This window comes from Neocloeon triangulifer, unplaced genomic scaffold (assembly GCF_031216515.1).
Source record: "Neocloeon triangulifer isolate White Clay Creek 2 clone unplaced genomic scaffold, ASM3121651v1 ptg000001l, whole genome shotgun sequence".
Taxonomy (NCBI): domain Eukaryota; kingdom Metazoa; phylum Arthropoda; class Insecta; order Ephemeroptera; family Baetidae; genus Neocloeon; species Neocloeon triangulifer.
Window position 1 is genome coordinate 3,963,296 of NW_026775544.1, and position 21,844 is coordinate 3,985,139.

The following is a 21,844-nucleotide window of genomic DNA, read 5'->3' on the forward strand; positions in this document are numbered from 1 at the left end:
CTTCATTTTGTTTTTTTTCACTATCATGTTCTCTTTAAATAATTATTTAACACGCCTTAACAGATAGTTCCATATAAATTACAAAATGCAATTTCCTCTTTTTTTATTAAGTATAAACCTCACTTTACAGAGTGCGGCCGTGTGTATGTTAAAATGTTTTACTTTTTTACGTTTTAAAATAATATACAGAATTTTTTTTCTTTTGACAACACCAAATTTCCTTTTGCCATTTAGGTTTTTATTTGTATTGTTATTTCATATTCTTGTTAAATACAATAGCAAATAATGCTCTTTTTAATTTAACATTGATGCACAGTAAATCGGCGAGAAGAAATCAACCAGACCAAAAAAAGCACTGATTGCCATTGAACAGGAGACAGAGAGGATGAAACAAGTATTTTATTTTCGCGACATTTAACTCCGTGATGATTTTTTTTTTTTGCCTTGCGAGTATGTTCAAATAAGTGAGCAAACGTCACGTTATTATCCTCCAATACACGTATGTCAACATGATAAATGCAAATTTTCCAACAACCTTTACTTGATAACTTTTTACGCGTTATAAGATGCAAACAATAACTTTTTACTTTTGAGTATCTCTCTGATGTAATTAGTATAATTGCTTTTTGTGTGATTAGAGATGTGTTGACAATCTGAGTCGAAAAATGAAATTATGTGACAATCAATTTCGCAATCTCGTCAATGATTAGTTTGTGATAATTGTTTGAGACATAAAACATTACTCGTCGACAGGCACCTACAAACACATAATTATTTTATGCACTCCTATCTAATCGATTAAATCAGTAGCAGCGACGATTTGGTTAAAAGCAAGTCCGCGAGTTTAGAGATTGAGAGATTTTTTCGTATTGAATGAAACATTTTTTGCCAGATTTTGTTTAGCCACGCCACAGCCCCAAATAATTTTCAGATTTTAAAGTTTTAGGATTCTGACTGATCAAGTGAGTGAATTTTGCCAACAAACCGCGCTATAGACAAGAACTGCTGACTAAATTTTTCTTTAAAGTTAAATCCTTTTTTTAGATTATCTTCTTTTTAATTCCATCTTATTTAAGTTTCGTTAGCATATAATTAACACAGCTTGTTAAACACCTGGTAATGCATAATAATAATGATAACAAACACTTTTTATTATTTACGTTAATTTTTCTTAAGGTATTCTCTTTAATGTTTTGACACTTCTTTTTTTCACCTCACCTCTCCATTTCATATTAAAAATGATTGTTAACAATGAATTATTTTTGGCACATGTACCCATTTTCCAAAAACTTTGCACGCGTTTTTTTATTTTTATTTTTGCTCCTTCTTTCGCCCTCGTAAATTTGTTCTCGGGTGATTTCGATTTAATTCCCCTCCAACCAACAATTCCAAATATTTTAATATAGTTCGTGGATTTCAACATTTTTCACATCCAAAATCAATCACCACCGAGCACTCAATAAAAACGCAATTAATTTCAAATTTTCGTGTGCATAACAATTTGATAAAAAAAACGTAGGAAAATTTTTTAATTTTACAAATTTATCTCAATCAAATAAGCTGTATTTAATTATATAAGTAAAGCGCACTAATGCTATCACAAATCTTTTTCCAGTTAGCAATTGCAAAGTCGGAGCTCGTCAATGAAAATATAATTTAACCAAGGAAAATAATTAATTGCGCGCAACACCGTTAACTTTCTTTATACAGGAAGACCCAATTTGCTTATTTCCGTAAAATACTTTGTGCTGATTGGCAGTGACTCGCACTTTTGTTATCATTGTAGCGGGGGAAAAAATTAATAACAGTAATTTCAGCCAAACTCTGCAACTGCTCCGGTATATTATATATTTAGTTGAAAAATAAATATAATCGAAAAAAATTATTAATTCCAAATTAAATGTTAAAATCTCACATTCTCACTTGAGTCACACCTGTACAATTTTTTAGTGTTAAAAATGAGCACAATACATGATCAAAGTCTCTTGATTAAATCTGCGGCTCCCAACAACGCACGGAACGAACGTGTCCTTTTGTCCAAAAAGTGTCAAATAGAAGTGTGTGTTTTTATTCAGTGGATTTGAGCGTTTGATATATATAATTTTAAATTTCTTTATCCAGTACGAGACAGGACAGCCGGCTGCTGCTCTTCTTCATTTTTTTATTTATTGATTTTTTTTAAATTTTTCTAGACACTGTCCACGCTGCTGGCGTAGTGGAGTTCGGGGGCGTCGCACACGTGTTGCATGCTGCGCCGGCTGCCGGCCAGACTGGGCGGAAGACTGCCCGCCAAACTCGGGGGCAGGCTGCTGGGGGCGGCCAGGTTGCCGATCATGCTGCCCGCCAGGCTGCCGGCCAAACTACCGCGGTAGCCGACGCCTGGGGAGCCGCGCTGCAGGCGGCGCCGCCGGCTCTGGCGGCGCCGGCGCTTGCGTTTGCGGTGACACCAAATGCAGAACGCCAGGATGAAAACGACGGCACCTCCGATGCCCGCTCCGAGCATGGCCAGCGGCTCAAAAGGCGGCTCCGTGTGACCTGCGGGACAACGCGCCAACATAGCACGCAATTTTTAGTCAAACTTGTCGAAATGGCAGGTTGGACGACGCGATTTTTTCCATATATTTAAAAAAAATAAAAATGTTTTTGGCACTGGACGTTTATTGCACATTAAATTTATTGAGACCAAATCGAGTTTTAAAGCTTGTTTAATCGGTGAGGATTTGTTAGAAAAATTTGAGATTCTTCACATATAGACAAATTAGTTGAACTAAAATTTTTTGTAAAAGTGTTTGAAGAACGATAGATAAAAATTTGTGGCAAAATTTCACATACATAATTTTGGAAATTTTTCAGCTTGATTTGACTGCGCTAGCTAACACATAATATTAAAATTAGTTTGAATATTTGAATAAGAAAAATTGCTCTCTGCACAAGCTGCAAACTCGATTTGGTGTCGGACGTGTTTGCTCTACGCAGACCAGGAAATTACTTATTGATTTTTCATTTTTGAACCCGCGGCGAAAGATAAAATTTGCATCTCAAAAGAGCGGAGACGGGCTTGGGTTCGCTACAAAAGACTTCTTCTGAATGCAATATAGAGACGAGCGAATGAGCATGATTTTTAGTTTTAGTCGTTTTAGAGATAGTTATGCAACTGTTTGAACGCATCTGCTCGGCGTGTTGCGTCCCTTATGTACTCGAGGTATAATTTTAATAGGCCTCTGCAGTAATGATTTTTATTATCGATTTCAAAAAAACAAAGAATTATTGATATTTAACAAAATTTTAATCGCAATTTTGATGTCTGGTATGAAATATGAAATTATGTGTTTATAATAAAAATCATTAATGAAGGACTTTAATTTGGGGAATATAATCAGATTTGTACAAGAAAAGATTCATTCCTGGTTAATTGCTTTTGAAGAAGAGGGTGAGAAATTTCATAGTAGCGTCCAGTGCCAAGGGGTCCTTAATCCTAATGCAAAATGCAGTGCTCATCAATTCATGCGTCATGCTCAGCAAATTAAGAGAAAATATTAAATAGAGAGAGAATTGCAAAGTTGTGCCATGCGTGCGAATGCATTATCTCATTCTCAAATATAAATTTATCAAGTGTCCATTCATCGATCACTTTTTTTTCAGATAAAAAGCTACATCTCGAATTTTTCTGCTGGTGATTATAATTTTTTTCAATTTATATTGTGTCCTAATGACATATAATATGAAAATTATGTACACAAATAAAACTGACTAACTGTGATAGTAGTTTAGAAATTTGTCCTGAGGAACAGAATCTAACGTACAAGGACAGAAGGCGAAAATTGGATTGAATTTTGCACAATTAATCCAACAAACACAAACATCGCGAATAATATCTTTTGAATGCAATTTTTTTCAGTGCATCGAAAAGACAGCTCGGTTTTGAAAGAAAAAAACGAAAGTCACAGACAAAGAAAGAGGTACTGATATAATATTGTTATACAGATATATAGAGAAAAATCATAAAATCAATCATCTGGCCACTGGTTTAAATATGGTAATAAGAAGCGATATATATAACTTTAGATAGAGATATATGCAAATCGCTGGTGTTTACCTCGTATTTATTGTGAGGAGACAAGATTGTGAGATTTTGGAAAAATAGCAGGCGCTTTGAATTGAGCTGGATTCTTTTTATCGGGGTCTTTTTAGGTAGTAGCAGTAGTAGTAGAAGTAGTGCAAAGTGAGCTGTTTGTTACAATTTTTTTTGTTCATTTGGATTTGAGAGGGAGAGAAAAATGTTTGCTCTGAATAATATCGCGGCAAGCATTATTCCTTCGCTGGCATCGTCAGTGTGAATGTGTGTGAGTTCTAGAGGAGGGAACATCACGAGAACATGAGAAGAAAGCAAAGACCACATAAGAGGACAAGGCTGTCTGTGTTGCACGATACTGGGGAGGCAAATGCACCACCTGCGGCATCAATCAACACACACAATAATGAGAATCATTCAATTCACAACACCCAGGCAATATATATAGAGATAAATTTCTTAATTAATATTAAAAATGAGAGGTCTATTTAAATAAACAGGGATTTCAGTGAGGAATTATATAGAAGAGTCACCATTCGAAAAGGGAAAAATATCAGTGCAGTTTGATATTTAGTTTCAGGCAGCAGGATTCGATTTAGATTAAATTTTTTTTAGAGAAGAATTTTTATTGTATATATAATGGTTTAGAAAAGGATCGTCTCCTAGGAAGATATTTTCTCTTTGTTCGGTTCTGACAAAGAAGATATTGACGAAATGATCAGCAACGCTCGTTATCGTAAATGGGAGGGAAAATCTTTCTGCTGCAAACTGCCGGAGAGAAAACATTTTCGTGACTTTATTATGGTGGATTTCATTTCAACGTGGCCTCTAGTTGACTATCAAAATATAGCAATCTTTGCAGAAAAAAAAAATACTAACTAAAAAAATAAAAATTTGATTTTTATACATTTTTTTCTGTTACGAATAAACATAGAAAAGCCATTTTGTGAGAAATTTTTCAATAGTGACCAAACGTGTACAAATTCACTTTCAGTTAAATTTTTACTTGAAGCCCAATTTTGGAACTGAACACCTAGCTTTCTCACGAGAAGGTGTTTGGGAAAATGTAACTCGTCTTAAATTCAAATGTTGCTTATTTTATATTATGCTCCAGACAGAATTACATTTTTGACCCCAAGATTTCAGATCAAAGAAATTATTTAAAATGACATATAAAAAAGTGCTACTTTATTTGTTTAAGGAAAATATAATATAAAATATAATGAGAAGGTTTTTTACTATTTATTCTTTTGTTAGTTGCAAATAATATTATGTATTTATTGATTTTTACTTTGCGAAAGATATGACTCATTAGCATAATTAAATATTCGGGTCTTGTTAATTTTTGATCCTCAACTGAGATCACGATGAAATGAAATCCAGCATTCTTAAATCTGGGCCACTAGTCCTAATTGAAAACTATTTATATAAATGTGAAAATTCCATAACTCTTTCTGACTGAAAATACTGATATAATTTTTTTCTTTCTAAATTTGGAGATATAGCTACTGAAAGTATTGACCTATCGGCTATTGATCGATCAGTACAATGAGAGAACTGCTATCAATGGCACTCACTGTAATTAAAAGCTCCCCTTCAAAGATTTCGATGGGGGTGCTTTTAAGTACAGTGGAAGAGAGAAAATTCAATGCACACGACATCGAGAATGTCAGTCTGCATGCCAAAAATTCGAGAGAGAGTAATAATAGATTGTATAATTGATGAGTGAAAGTGAATAACAATTATGAATGAGCAGAGAATTTTGATATATGGGTAGAGTAATAGTAATTATGTATGTAGCAGGCTTTAGCAGCATTGCGTGGTCTTTTTTTCACACTTTGATAATAATATATCAAATTGGTTAGTTAGTAGGCGTGCGGCTTGCAAGTTTCTTGGAGGCAGTGATTTAAACCATTAATTTTTTATTTAATTTCCATAATTCTCAGTTTCAAATAAATTCATCTCTTATGGTTCTTTATTAATTTTAACAAATCGTGACAAAATGCAGAGTCTTATTATTATTAAACTTTTGATAAACGTTGGAATCATAAAGGAAAGAACCAATTTTTGCAGAAATTTATAATTTATTTGTAAAACTTTCAACCTATCCAATTACCAATTAGGATTCAAGCTTTAAAATAACAGAGTTTTTTTCCAAGAAACTTGCGCGGCCGCAGCAGAAATTAATGCAGAATGAACGGATCGCAAGAGGGGGTTAACGAAGAGAGAAATATATTGGAAAGTGAGTGCGGTGATGACTCACGTGTCAGCGATACTCACAGTTGGTCTCGTCCGAGCGGTCCTCGAAGCCACAGTTGTCGACGTTGTTGCAGCGGAGGCGCTCCGAGATGCAAAAGCCGTTTTTGGAGCACTGGAACTGGTCGCAGCCCGGCGACTCGGTCATTTCAGTCCACACGGCGCGGAAGCCGACGGCGCCGACAGACTTGTCGGCTGAAATAAAACTGATTCGCATCACATGGTTCTCGGAGGTGAACTGCGTCCGGTCCAGCGGCAGCTTCTCGCCGCACAACTCGAGCGGCGGGCCCTCGTTGCCGCGCCAGATGCGCACCACGGCCGCCGGGCAGCCGCGGTTCTGCGGGTCGCCCTCCACCGCGAACGCCTCAAAGTTGAGCAGGATTTTGAAGCGCGGCCGCACGCTCAGGTACCAGTTGCACGTGCGGCTCGCCAGGCCCCGCTCCGGACCCTCGTAGTTGTTCGGCCAGTTCGGACTCGTGATCACGCCGTACTCCTGGCTGCTCACGTTGCTGCCGCAGTCTGTTCCAAAATAACAAAGGTTGAAAATAAGTTAATTGAAAGTAAACAAGAAACCGGGGACCATGCACTCTTGCAAAATTTATTGGTAATTGAGATGAGAAAAGGACAAGAAAAGAAAAGAATATTTTACTAACAAAAAATTGTTTCCTCTTTTACTTTCATAAGTTGTAATTACTTCAATTATTCATCTTGCTTATTTCAATTTTCTTTAGAATTAAATCAATCAAATATAATTAAAAATACATTGACTCAATATAGTCATTTATAAGAATTTCTCCTGTTACTCCTGTTATAAATAGGTAATTTAAAGTGAGAAGAAGCAAAATATAAATGAAAATATTTTTTTATTAACTCAAAAATATATATGTGAGATTTTTCTTTTCATAAATACGCGATTAATAGGTAATTTTTAAATCGCAAGTTTTTTCTTATAAAAATAGCATAATTATGGGCTGTGTTTGAACATTTTAGTTTTTTCCCAGAAGATATGTGTTAAAAAGTTGGTCAATTTTTCCAACCTCATCATTATTTCAGTTAAAAAATCAGCTTAATTAATATGCACCTATTTCACCACAAATAAAATATTTTTTTTTCCAAATTTTTTAGTCTTAAATTGTTATTATTTACAAATAAATTAACAAAGACATAAATTTTTCTGAATTTGTAATTCTTATTTTAAAATTCAGAATAGAAGTTGGAAAATGTGACTGACCTCCAAATATTGATTTGGCCACTTCGAACATGTATCTAGCCTTGAAGCCGCTGAACACGCCTTCGTCGTCCGAGTGCAGCAGCACCTTGAGCCCGGTGGCGCCGCGATTGGACTCGACGGGGCCGGGCGCCGTCACGCCGCAGTACCGACCCACCAGTTTCTCAGTGCCGTCTTTGTACATGTTGTAAATCTCCAACCAGTCTTCTTGGCAGTAATGGCTGCGGAGGGACCACGCAAATTCATTAGCCATCAAGTGTAGTGAAAACAAAAGCAGCTCACCCGTAAGAGCCATGAGTGGTGTTGGCCGAGTCAGCTCTCACTTTGAAATGGTCAAAAACGATGTTGACCTGCTCGTTGGGAGTGGCAATAAAAATATAGGTGCAGTTTGTGCCTGAAGGGTAGTTGGAAGGATAGCGCGGCGAGTTGAACTCGCCCCTCTTACGGCTAGTGCTTCTGTACGTAAATGTACACGACCCGTCTGGAGCTGCAGTCCCAGGTATCCGGTATTCTGTAGAAAAAAAATAAACAAAATGATTAATATCTATTTAACAATTTCAATTTGCGTGTTTATTATTTAGTGACGCCAAAATGAATACAATTTTGACATATTTTGACCAGAACTTAATAACCCAGATAACGTTATAATTAAATTATTATAAATATTACCAAATGTTACTTGGTTAAAATTATATTGACAATACCAAAAACATCTTGAAAGATCAAACTGTATCATTTCTTACTTACTAACGGAGCATAATATATGAAGTTTTTAATTTATATTATTTATTGTTAGAAACAGAAAGTGTTGATAAAGTGATTTACATACATCAATCAATTAAGTTTTCTTTAAAATCTAAAGTTTACGATTTATGTTGCACAATGTAAGAAAAAATAAAATAAAATTTATTATTAAATTACTCAAACTCTGAAAACCGTTAAATGGATTGATTTTTTTATCATTGCTTTTTATTGTGTCAAACTAATACGCTAATTAATACATTTATGTTCACTTTATTAAAATATATTATACTTTAATTTAAAAATAATTGCTGATGCTGAAGCTTGCAATAAAAATTGAAAATAAAATAATTATCTCTATTTCATCCTCATTATAAGGTTTGATAAAAAGAGGGACTTTCAAATTAATTAGTGTTAATTAGTATGTAATAACCATATTATTATATTTTTCTGTGGCTTATTCCCAGATAAATAATAAAATGAGCAGAAAATTCCAAGGGTTAAAAGAAATTTTATATTCTAAAAATTAATTTGAAAATTTCCTACCAGTTTCAAAAGTGTACTTCGCTTTGAAGCCGCGGCCCTGCACTTCGCCACTGCTGAACACCATGACAAGTCGAGGCCCATCAGAGACAACCTGCGCCGGCAGCATCTCGCCACAGAACTCGTGGTCGTACTTGTCGTAGGCATCCATGGTCTCTTGGCCCTTCAGGTAGATCTTCAAGTAGCCGTCTGAGCACCTGCAATCAATCCCAATATTCAGCTCTCGATCACCAACTCTTCTCCAGAACTCACTCTCCGTTTTGGCCGCGTGGAATTTCGAACTTATCAAAACTAAGGCGCACCCTCTCCAGGTGCTGCATATCCTGCATGCCGTAGATGAAGTAGCGGCACACGATCTTCGGGATGTAGGGAAACGGGTAGTTGGGGCTGTACACGATCCCGCGCGATTCTTTCTTGCTCAAAATCTTCTGGTCGCACTCCGAGCCGCGTATATGCTCACCCTCACTTTTTATAAAATCTAAAACAACATTATAAAATTTATTAGAAAATAATTAATTGGTAATTTGAATTAAAAATGTATCTAGAATTAAACAGTAAATTTTTGTTGATGGGTGTGATTTTTAACATTTTCGTTTTTGTCAAACACAGATACTGCTGATTTTTTTTCCTATAGAGACATTCAAATTTGCATGTCTGCGTAAGAAGGAAAAAAATACGATAATGTTATTTTTCGCTTTCTCACAATCAACCCATCCAATCAGGGAAGTCTGGTGGAAGCACTCACAGCGCGCAGGGCCATTATATTACTGCCGATTATTATGATGTGACACTGGGCCATCGCATCTGATAAGAGCTCTCTGTCACTCACTTACACATTGTGACACGCCGAGCTCCCTTCCTCCGTCACCCATTTTCTTTCTTTCGCAACAAACTTGGCCCCGGTGCTGCCAGCAGCTTTCCCGACCCCGGCCAGACCTCCCATGTATATTTTTCTCCCCGAGCTAGCGGAGAATAATTTTGCCAATATAAAAAAAAGAAAGTGTCGGGGGAGAATTTGAATTTATCGATCGGCCGAGTTGAGACAGAAAATATCTCATACGCACCTAGTTTGACAAAACTCTCGCTGAACTCAAATATCCCCTTGAAGCCCCGGTTCTGAGTGTTGGCAGTTCTCTGAAGCGTGACAAACGAGACAAATAGCGACGACTCGCTCGAATAAAGCACCAGGTTTCGTTGTTGTCCACAGTAAGTGCCAATTGTAGCACTTTCATTAGTTAAGCCATCATAGACCTTCACATAGTCAAATGGGCAGCTGCAAACAAAAATAAAAAAAGAGATCAAACTTGGGAACTGAAAAAAGGTAAACACTTTTATATTTTTGTCGCATATAATTGGCCGGCAACTCGAAGGAAGAAGTTTCTTGGGCAAACTTTTGTTCCCCTTTTTTACGGAAACTTATTCTTTCTGGCTGCGCGTCCTTGTTACTGTCAAACGAAATGGAACGACAAAAATATATGCCCGTGATATGACGATTTTTGGCAAAGTGTGCAAAAACTTACTGAGGGCCTCCGAAGAACAAATCAAAGTCGCGGAACTCAAGTCGAACACGTTGGCCAGGCTTCCCAATGAACTGGTAGGAACAGGTCAAGTCCTTGGGGTAGACTCCTGGGTACGTGGGGGAGATAATGTTTCCTGTGCGCCTCACATCTGTGTGCACCGTGAATGTGCAAGGTGTGTTTGGCTCAGGGGTGCCCACTTCATATTCGGCTGCAGTGCACAAAAGCATTTTAATTCATAATAAAGTCATACTTTAAAAAAAATATGTTTAATTTTATATTTTTATTAAATGAATTTCATACTATTTTTCTGTTTTACAAAAAATTGTCAGTATATATATGCACTATTTAATTTTTTAAATTAAAACATTTAATATAGATTGTTATTGCATTAAAAGCGACAATTAATTCTTTTATGAGCTATGAGCGTATCTTTGTATGGCTCATCATTATAGACGATGGGTATTTTTCTGCTTAAGTATAAAATTAAATATTCCTCTATACTTTCTGTAAAATTTAAATCAGCTTATTTAATGAAGATTTTTTTCCCCTAAATCGTCAAACTTTCTAAATAATCTTTTATAATATAAATAATCATTATTATAAAATCAACGATACTTTTCTTAAAAATCATAATCATAATTCAACTTGTAAACTATTTTAAGAGCCACATAAAATAATTTCGAAAAAAAAAACAGTGAACATTGCTAAAGCAAAATTTCCCAACCGTATGCTTTGAAAAACAGACTCACAGTCATTGATGAAGGAGTACGTCCCTCCAAAGAGATCAGGGTAGGTCGCGTTCTTGTCGGTGAAGAATCCGAGGGCAAGAGTGCGGTAGAGCGAGATTCTCCTGCGAGGTGCGATCGGACCGCAGTAGCGTCCGCCAAACGGCGAGTTGATCAGGTCGGAGACGTTGCTATCCTTTATCTCGACGTACAGGTCGATGTACTCGTGGACGCACCTGCAACACACGGCGCCGGATGTAGCTTTTTGGCACGCAGCGATTGGCAATTTCCCGCGGCTGTGTGTGAGTGTGTGGGGTGAGTGAGTATATATTTTATGTGAGGAGGAGAGAGAACAGGGGGCCAAATAACAGGGGAGCATAGCAGAGTCATACATCATTGCCGCGCGATAATTGATTGGTAAATATTATGCATGTTATATAATATAGAAGACGCATGCACGAGCACGTTGATGAGAAAGAGCAGGTGCCTGAGTAATATGGTATATGATATAAAAAAATAATAATAATGAGAGGTAACTAACACACTATACATTTTTTCACGCAATTTATGTAATGAGTTTTTAAGCACTTGGATTTTTACTCCCTTATTAATGTAATGATCGATCCAAAAATGAGATGCAAAAATTCATTCCGAAAAATGCCATTTGCATGATTAAATATTTTCTAATTAAACTCTAATAAAATCTAAAATACAATTTAGATCGGCCTCCATCTGAAATGCAACCTTTGTTAATTATTCTATAAAAAATAAAATACGAAGTTGGTCAATGAAAATATGGAAAATCCCTGATGCGAAATGCAGAATATCTAGAATCGTGATATCAGATTTCAAGCTGGAAAAATCATTAGCAATAAAATTATTTAACTTGAATTTTAATAATAATCTAGCCTAACTCTTCTCCAAGACAAACTAAATTATGCTAACAATAATAATATTTTATTATTTTTCTTTATAAAATTCGATGTAATAAAATTATAATTGTGTCTACTAACGACATTATTTCTAATCAATGTGCACCATATTATCATATTATTGAGATTCTCCCAAAGTCTTTGCGAGATGGATAAAAATATTGAAGCAATAAATTTGTATCAAAAGTGTCCATTTTCTTATATTATCAGTCTTCAGAATTTAACATTAAATTTGAACAATATAAAAATTTAATTAAAATTTTCAAGTGATTATTAATCTAAACGATATGATTTTTTGTTGAGCCCAAAAGAGAAATTTGCTTTACAACCACTTGTTATTAAAGTTGGTCTGCAATTGATGTACAACTCCATTGTAACCATTGTTGAACTTAAAAACTGAAGTCTTCTCCAAAGTACAAAAGGTCAGCTCAGCTATTGAAATCAATATTAAAACATTGTTGCTCACTTGACAGCTTTTGTTCCAAATAAAATGCCCTTTTGGTCCAACATCCAACGCTGTACACCATATTGTTTATATAACAATGTAGCTCGGAGCTTCTGCTATGAAGCACTTCAGCACATTTTACTTGTTATTCAACTTAAAAATAGAGGCAGAAGTACAAAAATTTAAATTTCAAAACTTAATTTTTCAATAAATTTAGGGTGCCTCATTTTGAATTAAGTCACTGCAATGAAAAATGGTTCGATTGCTGTCTGTTAGCACATTTGTGAAAATGTAAACACACTACATAAGAATTGCAAAAATTTTTATTTTAGAGTCTTGCGTTATGGATAAGTTGCCACCATTTTATTTTTTAATGAATGCAACAATGTAATTTTTTTATTCTTGCTCTTATCTTTGAAAAAATAAATGGCGTCTCAACTTATCTTCTTCTGTTATCCATATCGCGGGGTATTGCACTGGTGCCTCAAAATTTCTCTTTGGAGCGGTTGGTTCTCTTTAATTAAAACCGCAAAATAAATCTGAGATCAAACTTTTCCATTTTTTTTCTTCAAAAATTCCTGATTTTTTTTATTAGAGTTGTTTCCCCTAAGCAATTGATCATAAGGTCCCGGCCTAAAAGCGTCACGAGGGAGCAGCGATAATCTGTCTGTGACAATCCCTCTTCACAAGACCCGAGGGACGCGTTTTGGAAAGACACAAATACGGATCTCTCTGTTTATGTCGTCCCAGACGGAATTTTCGAGTCTGCCATGAAAAGCAAAGCAACAACCAAAAGCTGCAATAGGTGTTTGGAATGAGAGAGGCGTATAGGTTTTAGGATAAGTCGTAAAAAGACTAAATTGATTTCTCTCTCCGAATCGCCTCACTTCCGATCGCCGTCAAAAATAATCTCGATTTTTCCGCACACGCGAGATGGAAAGGATTAATTCGTTAGAAAAGAAATGGTGAAAAATGCAAAGCAGGGGGGAAGATTTTTTTCTTCTCTATCTCACGTGAAAGACTTCAATCAGTTGTCATTTCGAGGTCGGAGTGTGCTGATTTAATGCGAGGCCCAAATATAACTGACAATGAGCGAGCGGAACTAGGGCCGTAGGTACGTAGGTCGGCTGCACGTTTGTGTGTGTGTGACGTAATCCCGGGGATCAATGAATTCAGTCAATCAGAACAATGGAGGCGCTGCAAAAGGTGCTAAGCCTTTTCATCGTGACGAGAGCGCGCCTGAAAACGCGAACAACAAACGCCCCGGGGGCAAACCGGCTTTTGACCAAACAGTCACGTCAGAGCGTTGAAGTGAATCCTGAACGTGACATTGGGCGTTATTCAAGGGAGGAGGTGGGAAAACTTTGGGGGAGAGTTTGTTGGAAAAAGTTTCAGTGATTTTGGAATTATTTGACTTAAGATTTTTTAAACCAAAAAGAATTAAATCTTATTATTAAATTAATATTTAAAAAGGGTAAATCCCACCTCTACTATCATTATTCATTATGAATTCATTACTTTTTTTTAATCAAAATCAAATTTGTTCTTACTTAATTTCAAATTTTCACAATCATTTAATGGTCATATGAATTTTATTCAAAAGGTATCTTTTTTAGAGTTTTTTTTTAAAGTTGGAGAGTAAATTGTATTTGAAAATTTGACATTTTTTTTTCAATCTGAAAACATTTGCATACTTTTAAAATCCATTTTTCAAGTCCTTTGTAAACGATTTAATAAAATTAAAAGGGAAAGACTTGTTTTTACTTCAAACTCTTGCTCGTGCTTGTGTTTTTGTATTTTTCTGTCTTCCAGGAACAGAATAATCCAGCGAAAATACTCGTGTGCTTCATGACCAAAAATCACGCAAGTCTCGTTAAATATGCAAAAATTGTCCCTTTCATCCTCGGCTCTTTCGTTCTGGGAATTAGCGCGTAAAGGTTATAAATGGAACAGGTTTCGTGATGTGAAAAATTTGTCGTTTCTATGTTACATATATATATTTAAATTATTTCTATATTTATTAGACACGCAAAAGCATAAAAAAGGGCAACCACCATGACAGGGCAATGATGATAATAATAAGCACGTGGAGGCAAAAGGAGGATAATTGAATGAATGAGCACATGACTGATTGGTGTTTTGGAGAATTTAGCCATTCCATGAAACATCAGCTGCATAATTATAATATAATTATTCAATCCAATGGAATATAACAAGAGAATAACTAATTAGATAATATATCACATGCTAATTATTAAAATTAATCGATTATTTTGTTATATTATGCCGATGAGCGATGGAGACATATTATAGCCAATATATATGAGAGTGAATAAAAGTATGTATGTAACTGAAAAACTGGTGGTAGCAGTTTGCAACACATTCAATCATTCGCCCAAGGATCAATAATAATTGTCATGTCAGAGAGAGCCTAAATAATCTACTTACGCTGGCAAATGTCCAATCGAAGATCCACTGAAATAACACATGAAAATCAAGTGTGATATCAGATAGTATAAATCACGGTGTTAGTGGTCTATCTCTAAGCCCCGGGGTTAAAAATACTTATACTGCAGCCTGAAAAAATTCGTGTAAATTTTTTAAATTATGCTGTACAGTTGTGCATTTTTTTCTGCTATCGATTCTTACTTGGTGGGGTGTATTATATAGCCTGAAGTGCAAATCTCCGGTATTATTTCCTCGAGTGCAAAATGTCGAGTGCGCGAATAAATATATATAGAGTAATATACACAATGTGCGGTTAGGACTAATAATAGGAGACGTAATGGCATCTGACGGTGCGGCATACATAAATGTCAACCGTGGAACGTCGCCGCAAAAGATAATTTTTTCGCCTGACTTTTGCTCTTGCACAAAAGAGGAGTTTGTGGACAAAACTAGTGCTACTTACTCTGGCGGCGTTCCTCGAAGTCCAAAGCTGGTGAAGCCGACCTCGACCCGCTGTCTGGGGCCTGCTATGAAGGTGTAGATGCACTGTCGAGACTGAGTTTGGTTGGTTGGGTTAAGGATGGTCGGCGCCTCGAAAGTGCCATTCTGCGGCGCGCCAGGCCGACTCACGAAGGTCCGATCGCACTCTGAAAGTTCACCATCTTGGCGTTAGCAAATGCGGAGGTGTGCAAACATACAGCAAAAGCGGCTAAACATCAATTTGGAACGAAGCAGTCGAAGTTTTAAAATGAGATATTTCTCATTTGTGAGACGTGAAATTAAAAGTATTAGTAAAAAGCTAAAATTTCCCTCATTATATTAGCCTTATTTTTTTTATCATTTTTTTGGGGGGGAAAATTCAATTTTAATTAAGGAGACTTTTGTTTTGAAATTAACATACTTATGCAGATTCCATTTCAATAATGCGCACAAATGACTTTTAATGGTGCAATATTTCAAAAAATTTAATTTTTTTTTATTAAATACCATATATTCTTAAGAATCTGTTCAGAAATTTACAAATTTTTAGATTCGCCAAGTATCTATTTGTTACAAATTAAAAATTAAAAATCAAGTTTCTGTACAACTTATATTTTAAAGCGATACTCAGATTCCAAGCAATTAATTTAAATTTCCAGATCAGCAATTGAAGTTAAATTAAAATTGAGATCCATGCAACCTGCGTGACTGCCGTGTGTTTGGGTTGCATACTTTAAAATGCTGAGCAAAACTTGAAATTACCGCTTTTTTACGGCTGATGATGAAATGAATATTTCAGCTATTAAAACGACACGGGCGCGAGAATGGATTTCTTTCTTGCTGTTGAATCAGAAATGCAATTTCCGATCCAGCAAAAAAAGTCGACTGCTTCCTTTGAACGAATTGGGTTGTGAGGCGAAAATGAGATGGGAGTAGATGATGTGGACAGGGTTTGTCGATGAATCAAAGAGAGATGAAACATGCTTTAACGGTAGGAAAGTTTTCTCTTGGTGGTGAAAAACGCCTTCATTCATTTGATCTGATTGAGGAAGACAGATTGAGAGAGAGAACGGAATTGCAAAGGGGCACACAAATTACGGGTTAGTTCTAGAGTCAATCTCGAGTGGCTAATCAACGTAGGTGGGGGTTTAAGCACTTGGAAACCAACTTACTATCTAGAGGTATCTAAACACATAGATAGAGAGAGCCCGAGACACACACACACTAGAATGAAAGAAAACATACTTGGAGCTTTAGTAGGAAAGGAAGGAGCGCCCGACGCTAAAGTGGAGGCTGCAGCCTGAGGGCCGTCCGCCGTCGCCGCAGAATTGAGCAGCTCTACTGAGACGGCGGCGGAGGAGGTGGAGGAGGTGCCAGTTATATTGCCCGGGTCCTTTGCCGCGGATACTGCACCGTCAGACAGAGTACGTGTGAGAAAAGTTCGAGTGTCCGGTCAGTCGGACGGAAAGGAAGAGAAATAATAATAGATTTCCTTATTGATATTATTGAAAAAGCTCTAGAAATTTTCTCGTGAGAGTGATTAATCGAAGGATATGGTTAGTTTTAATTCCTCAGATGGCAAAAAATTTCATTTTAACCGTTTTTTTTATAATTTTTCCACATTTTTATATAATTTTAAAAACTGCCCTTTGGAAATTGAGACTTTTTTTTACATAAAAACAACTTTGCTTGAGATTTCTTTACTTAAAATATAAGGACTCAATACCATATCTCCAAATGCTATACTCATTGTTGAAATTTCAGGCTGAATGTTTGTTTTTATCAATAAGGAGACCTAAAGAGGGATGAAATTATGAATTCACTCAAGCGCGTCCCTTTCCCTTGATATAGGGCTGATGCTTTCTCCCTGTGAAGATGTTTGCGAGTGTGTTTGACTTTGTTCGCCTCCGCGCATTATGGTAATTAGACTTGCTTTCAAAGTTGCACCAGACTTTAATGGAATCGGGTTTACGGTCCCGCTCTTTTGCTCTGTTTGTGAAACGCAGGCAGAGCAGCAGGCGACCCAACCCAATGCGTGCATTTTATCAAGCTGGCGTTTTTCGAGAGGGTGAATTATTTAAGCGACTAAACCCTGCGCTATTATGCTGAAGAGTGTGTTAGTAGGATAGGACTAGAGTGTCAAAATCAGCTTGTACTAAATCGCATATAAATTGAGAATTACTGAATCAGGAATTTCACCTCTATACATTTTAAAATTTCATATTTTCTTAGGAGCATAACAAATATTCCTGAATTTAAAGCTCCATATTTCCAATTATTAAATTTTATGGAAAAACAGAATGAAAATAATCAGATAAAAATGACCAAGTGAGCTTGAACCCAATAATTGATTAATTTACTACATACACCAGTAATAATTATTTATCTACGAGCTATGATTTATTTATATCAAGCATAATATAATTATTTTTTAATAATGTTGAAAAACTTTACTTTGATTACCTAATTTAAAATCAAGAATTATATTACTAAAATAAATTATGTAAAATATTTACATTTAAAAATCGGACTTTTTTAAATTTTAATAATTTAAATAAAACATTAGGAAAATGCTACTATTTTCTTTTGCAGTAATAAAATTAAACATAAACAATTTCCTTTAGGAATGAATGGCTCAAAATTGATATCTATTGATTTGTTTTTAACGATTTGCTCCTCTGAAGTCGTCTCGAGCCTCTTGAATATTTCGTAATAGCATCCTAAATTATTATATATTTTCTAGAACAAAAGCTACTTCCCTTACTCTCTTAAAAGTCGTGTGCAAATTAAAACGAGTGGCGCGCACGTGCCGTTGGAGAGATTCTGGTCTGCAGCATTTTGTCAATTTTATTCAATTAGCCTAGGTAAGAGGCTGCTCGAAATGCGCATCACGAACGAGAGCGGCGCCGGCTGGTTATCAACAATGCCTTTTAATTGGCAAGTGAAAGTGGCTCGCCCGGAAGAGACCGCGTGTTTCAATCAAGCGGAGAGAGCGAGAGAGAATTCTCATCACACCAGCCGGGGGCTCATGCCAGTCAAAACTGGAAATGGCCGCTTTTGCGCGTTAAGAGGCGACGGTCGTCAGGGGGCCGCTTGCCTGCTTTGCTGCCTTGCGAAATATTTTGCCTCATTAGTTGTTGCAAAACTTATTTCGAAATTCGCTCGTAATTTTCGCAGATTTCTACTGACGTAATTCGAGCATGAAAATTATTTCTGCTATTTTTGCGGAAGAGCAAAAAGAATACCATAAATTCACAAGAGTGCATTCACCTGAAACTGGCAGCGTTCCTTAACGCGAGATGTTTGTCGGTGGCCTGAATATTTTTCATGACTAGGCTGCGATATGGGCCGGCAAAGCAGCAACGCAGCTCCAGTGTTGATTGCATGAAAGAGCTCTCTTGCTCTCAAGTTTAAAGTTGGCGGAGCAACTTTTTTACTGCTAGGGAGGGTACTTGTTATTGCTTCGAAACCCTCATTTTTGTTCTATTTTAATTGTGCAGCACGGCAAGCGACTCATTGTGAATATTAGGTGAGGGTAAAGTTTTGAAAATAAATTTCCCTCATTAGAATAAATATCCATTACTTTTAACAAACGCGTAGATTTTTAAAACTATGCTGACTGCAAATTGTCCAATCATGTATGAAAAAATAATTGAAATATATGCATAAAGTTTGCAAACAATATTATGAAACCAATGACTGAAATATTATGATACGCCAATGAGTGAGATTTTGTTCAAAATTTAAAAAACAATATTCCTATTAAATATATCTATTTTATGTACATTTTTTTAAATCAGAGATATTTGGGAACCAGTGAAAAAATGCGGGAAATAAAAAAATTGTGGGGCAGGGTCTTTTATTGGAATGTCAAAGTTCTCGAAGATCCATTATCAAAATTTATTTCAAAGTTTATATAAAATTTAAAAAGATCAGGTTTTATGGTAAGTATAATTCTTTGCGTCTATTTTCCCAAGTGACTTATTTCAGTAAAATTTTATAAAACGTACGATTAATATTTCCTTGATTCCTTTTAGGGCTTTATGAAATTTTCTGTAGCAATAATAATTAATAAATTTTTATGATAATCATTACAATTTTATTCATTTTCTTCATATCCCTCCCTTTTTCCATAAACAGGAACGGTTGCAAAGCTGCTATTTCTATGTATTATCTTCAGCGATTTTCCCTAAATCAAAATGTAAAAGGTTCCATCTCACAAGCCGATGCCAAGAAGGAAACTTGAATACTGGCAACTTTTAGAGACATTATTAATTTATCTTTTTACCTAGAAAGTGTTTCCAGGAAACGGAAATCGCCTAATTACGCGAGTTTTATCTTTTTTCGGGGTAGGACCAAACCAAGGCCAATATATGTGAAAAACTTTTCATGTCATCCGTCTCTGCTTTTACGGCCGAAAACTTTTTTACTTCTTTTCGGAAGAAAAATATAAAGTGAGCTGGCTGCACAAAAGTCAAAAAGAGCCAGTCGGTCAGCGAGAGATGACGGCGAGTCACACAATTTACACAAACAAATAAGCCTCCGAAAATACCCGGCGGTCGAGTGGGGTGTCCGATTGGCGGACTGCAACTCTCGAGTGGCGGCGGCGCTGCGATGATTTCGAGAGTGCTCGCCCGGCAACTTTGTCATTAAAACTGGGCGCACCCTCGTCTCTCGTGAGTGAGTCTCTGCAGCCCACCCCGTGTCTTTTGTTCTTATATTGTGAAAGTTGCAGGTCGATCGCTGCACCCCTCGGATGAACGGAACCGGCTGTTCTCCCCCCTACACCTCTTTCCCTCTTGGTTGCACATTTTATTCTTTTTTATTATTGTTTTTGTTTGGAAAACCTCCATGTGCTCCAAAGCCTCTAAATAAAAGATTTGTAAAATCGGGCATAATTTTTTTTCCAGTGGAAAATTTGTATACTTACACATTTCTAAAAAATTAAAAAAAAAAACGAAGTTAAAGTTTGAAATATATATATAGTGTTGTCTCTTTGGGCAGTATTTTTCAAGTATTTACACAGAATTTTTCGTCATATTTTTTCTCCCTTCTTAAATAATTATTATAGTTTTACATTTCAAAATATTTGGACAGTTCTATTGTGGTGTACATTCTTTTTGTTCCGTATTTCTTTTGTTTGTTGTATTTTACGACACAATGCAATCATCCCCCTATGGAATACATCTTCATATTCAGACGAGAATTTTCTTTTCCAGTAAAATAAATATTAAAGGAGACACTTTTTTTTCATTTTGGGAACATGGAGGTGATCCTTTCTTTCTTCCAGCACGTGCCATATTTAAATAGGACACGCTGGTGTGTGGAGAAAATGCAGCACAAAATCAGAGTAGCGCTATGTGTTCCACATTTCGCGATGCAGACGCTGCAATAAACTTCAAGACTCGCCCCTGTCGTCAGGGCCGCCGTCGAGTGCATGCGCGCCACACTCTCGCCGCTTGCTTCAGCGATTTTCTGTTTGTTTTATAATTATTCCTGCAGGGAGAGATACTTCTTTCCACTTGAAATATTTCCAACGTCACCGAGCCACTCCTCCTTCAATGTGCGAACTCATTTCCACTGCGGGTATATTTTTAGAAGCACATTTATATCGGCACTTAGGCTCTTGGTATAAGCGGAGAGAGCATTTTCTGTCTTGCTCTTAAATTAAGAAAGAAATTTTTTATTAGATGAGCGAGCAAATTCAATTGTTTAAAAATTTGAGTGAAGCATAGTGAATGTATAATTATGGTCTTTGCAAATTTTAATTATTTTGGAAATCATCAGGTTTAAGGACTCCTTATTGCAATGCTAAGAGTACCAAGGAGGTTTTTTTTGATCGCACATATGCCCAATGTTATTTTTTTGCCCCATGAACCCTCAAATTTTTTTCTGCTAATCTGTTTAGGGTCATTCGCTTATCATTTTGTGAAATTTTGAGCAAAAAATTTCGGGCAGTTTTTTTTAATCACCAAAAACAAAAATTTCCATAAGACGCAATGTAAAAATTCAAAAAATCATATTTCAAGAATAATCGGCGCTACCCCCCATTTTTCTTTGTGCAATCAACTCTACTGATAGGTAGGAATCTATAAAAAAAATCTGGGTCCAAAAATTTCGGGCCGATTTGCCGCAAACAGGAGTTGTAGATGTCAATAAGCAGGCCTTAAGGGATAGTTTTCGTCAAGATTTTATCATAACTTATGTAGATTAGTTTTTATATATTTCATTTTTTTTTAACAGTTGAACTTTAAATAAATTTGTTACATAAGTCAATACTTTCAATTCCCAAATTTGTATTACACTGCAATAATAAAGAAAGTAAAGAACAATAATTTTATTTATAACTAAGATAAAATCAAATTTCAAAATTTACTATTCTAGTATTTTCTTTTTACATGCCTAATCCCTAAACCCTATTAATTTTGTCTAAAATTTATATATCTTCAGTTCT

At 36.0% G+C, this 21,844-nt stretch overlaps 1 protein-coding gene across 4 annotated transcripts in view; it reads right to left on the reverse strand.

The window, feature by feature from the left end:
• Positions 1-6: 6 nt before the first annotated feature.
• Positions 7-21,844, reverse strand: part of LOC132201480 (tolloid-like protein 1) — a 44,253-nt gene continuing 22,415 nt past the window's right edge. The window contains exons 3-15 of one of the 4 annotated variants that reach the window (XR_009442285.1): positions 16,636-16,797; positions 15,374-15,557; positions 14,911-14,937; positions 11,110-11,321; positions 10,361-10,568; positions 9,905-10,113; positions 9,093-9,318; positions 8,844-9,037; positions 7,839-8,067; positions 7,560-7,777; positions 6,353-6,847; positions 4,097-4,451; positions 2,396-2,535 (exon numbers count right to left, since the gene is read on the reverse strand). Coding sequence is in view for 3 of the 4 variants with exons in the window: in XM_059627668.1 (XP_059483651.1) it covers positions 2,189-2,535; positions 6,353-6,847; positions 7,560-7,777; positions 7,839-8,067; positions 8,844-9,037; positions 9,093-9,318; positions 9,905-10,113; positions 10,361-10,568; positions 11,110-11,321; positions 14,911-14,937; positions 15,374-15,557; positions 16,636-16,797 (2,711 nt within the window). In the remaining variant the exon portion in view is untranslated. Of the gene's footprint in view, positions 2,536-4,096; positions 4,452-6,352; positions 6,848-7,559; positions 7,778-7,838; positions 8,068-8,843; positions 9,038-9,092; positions 9,319-9,904; positions 10,114-10,360; positions 10,569-11,109; positions 11,322-14,910; positions 14,938-15,373; positions 15,558-16,635; positions 16,798-21,844 lie in introns of all 4 variants that reach the window. The other 3 variants (XM_059627668.1, XM_059627686.1, XM_059627677.1) reach the window with 3 other exon arrangements.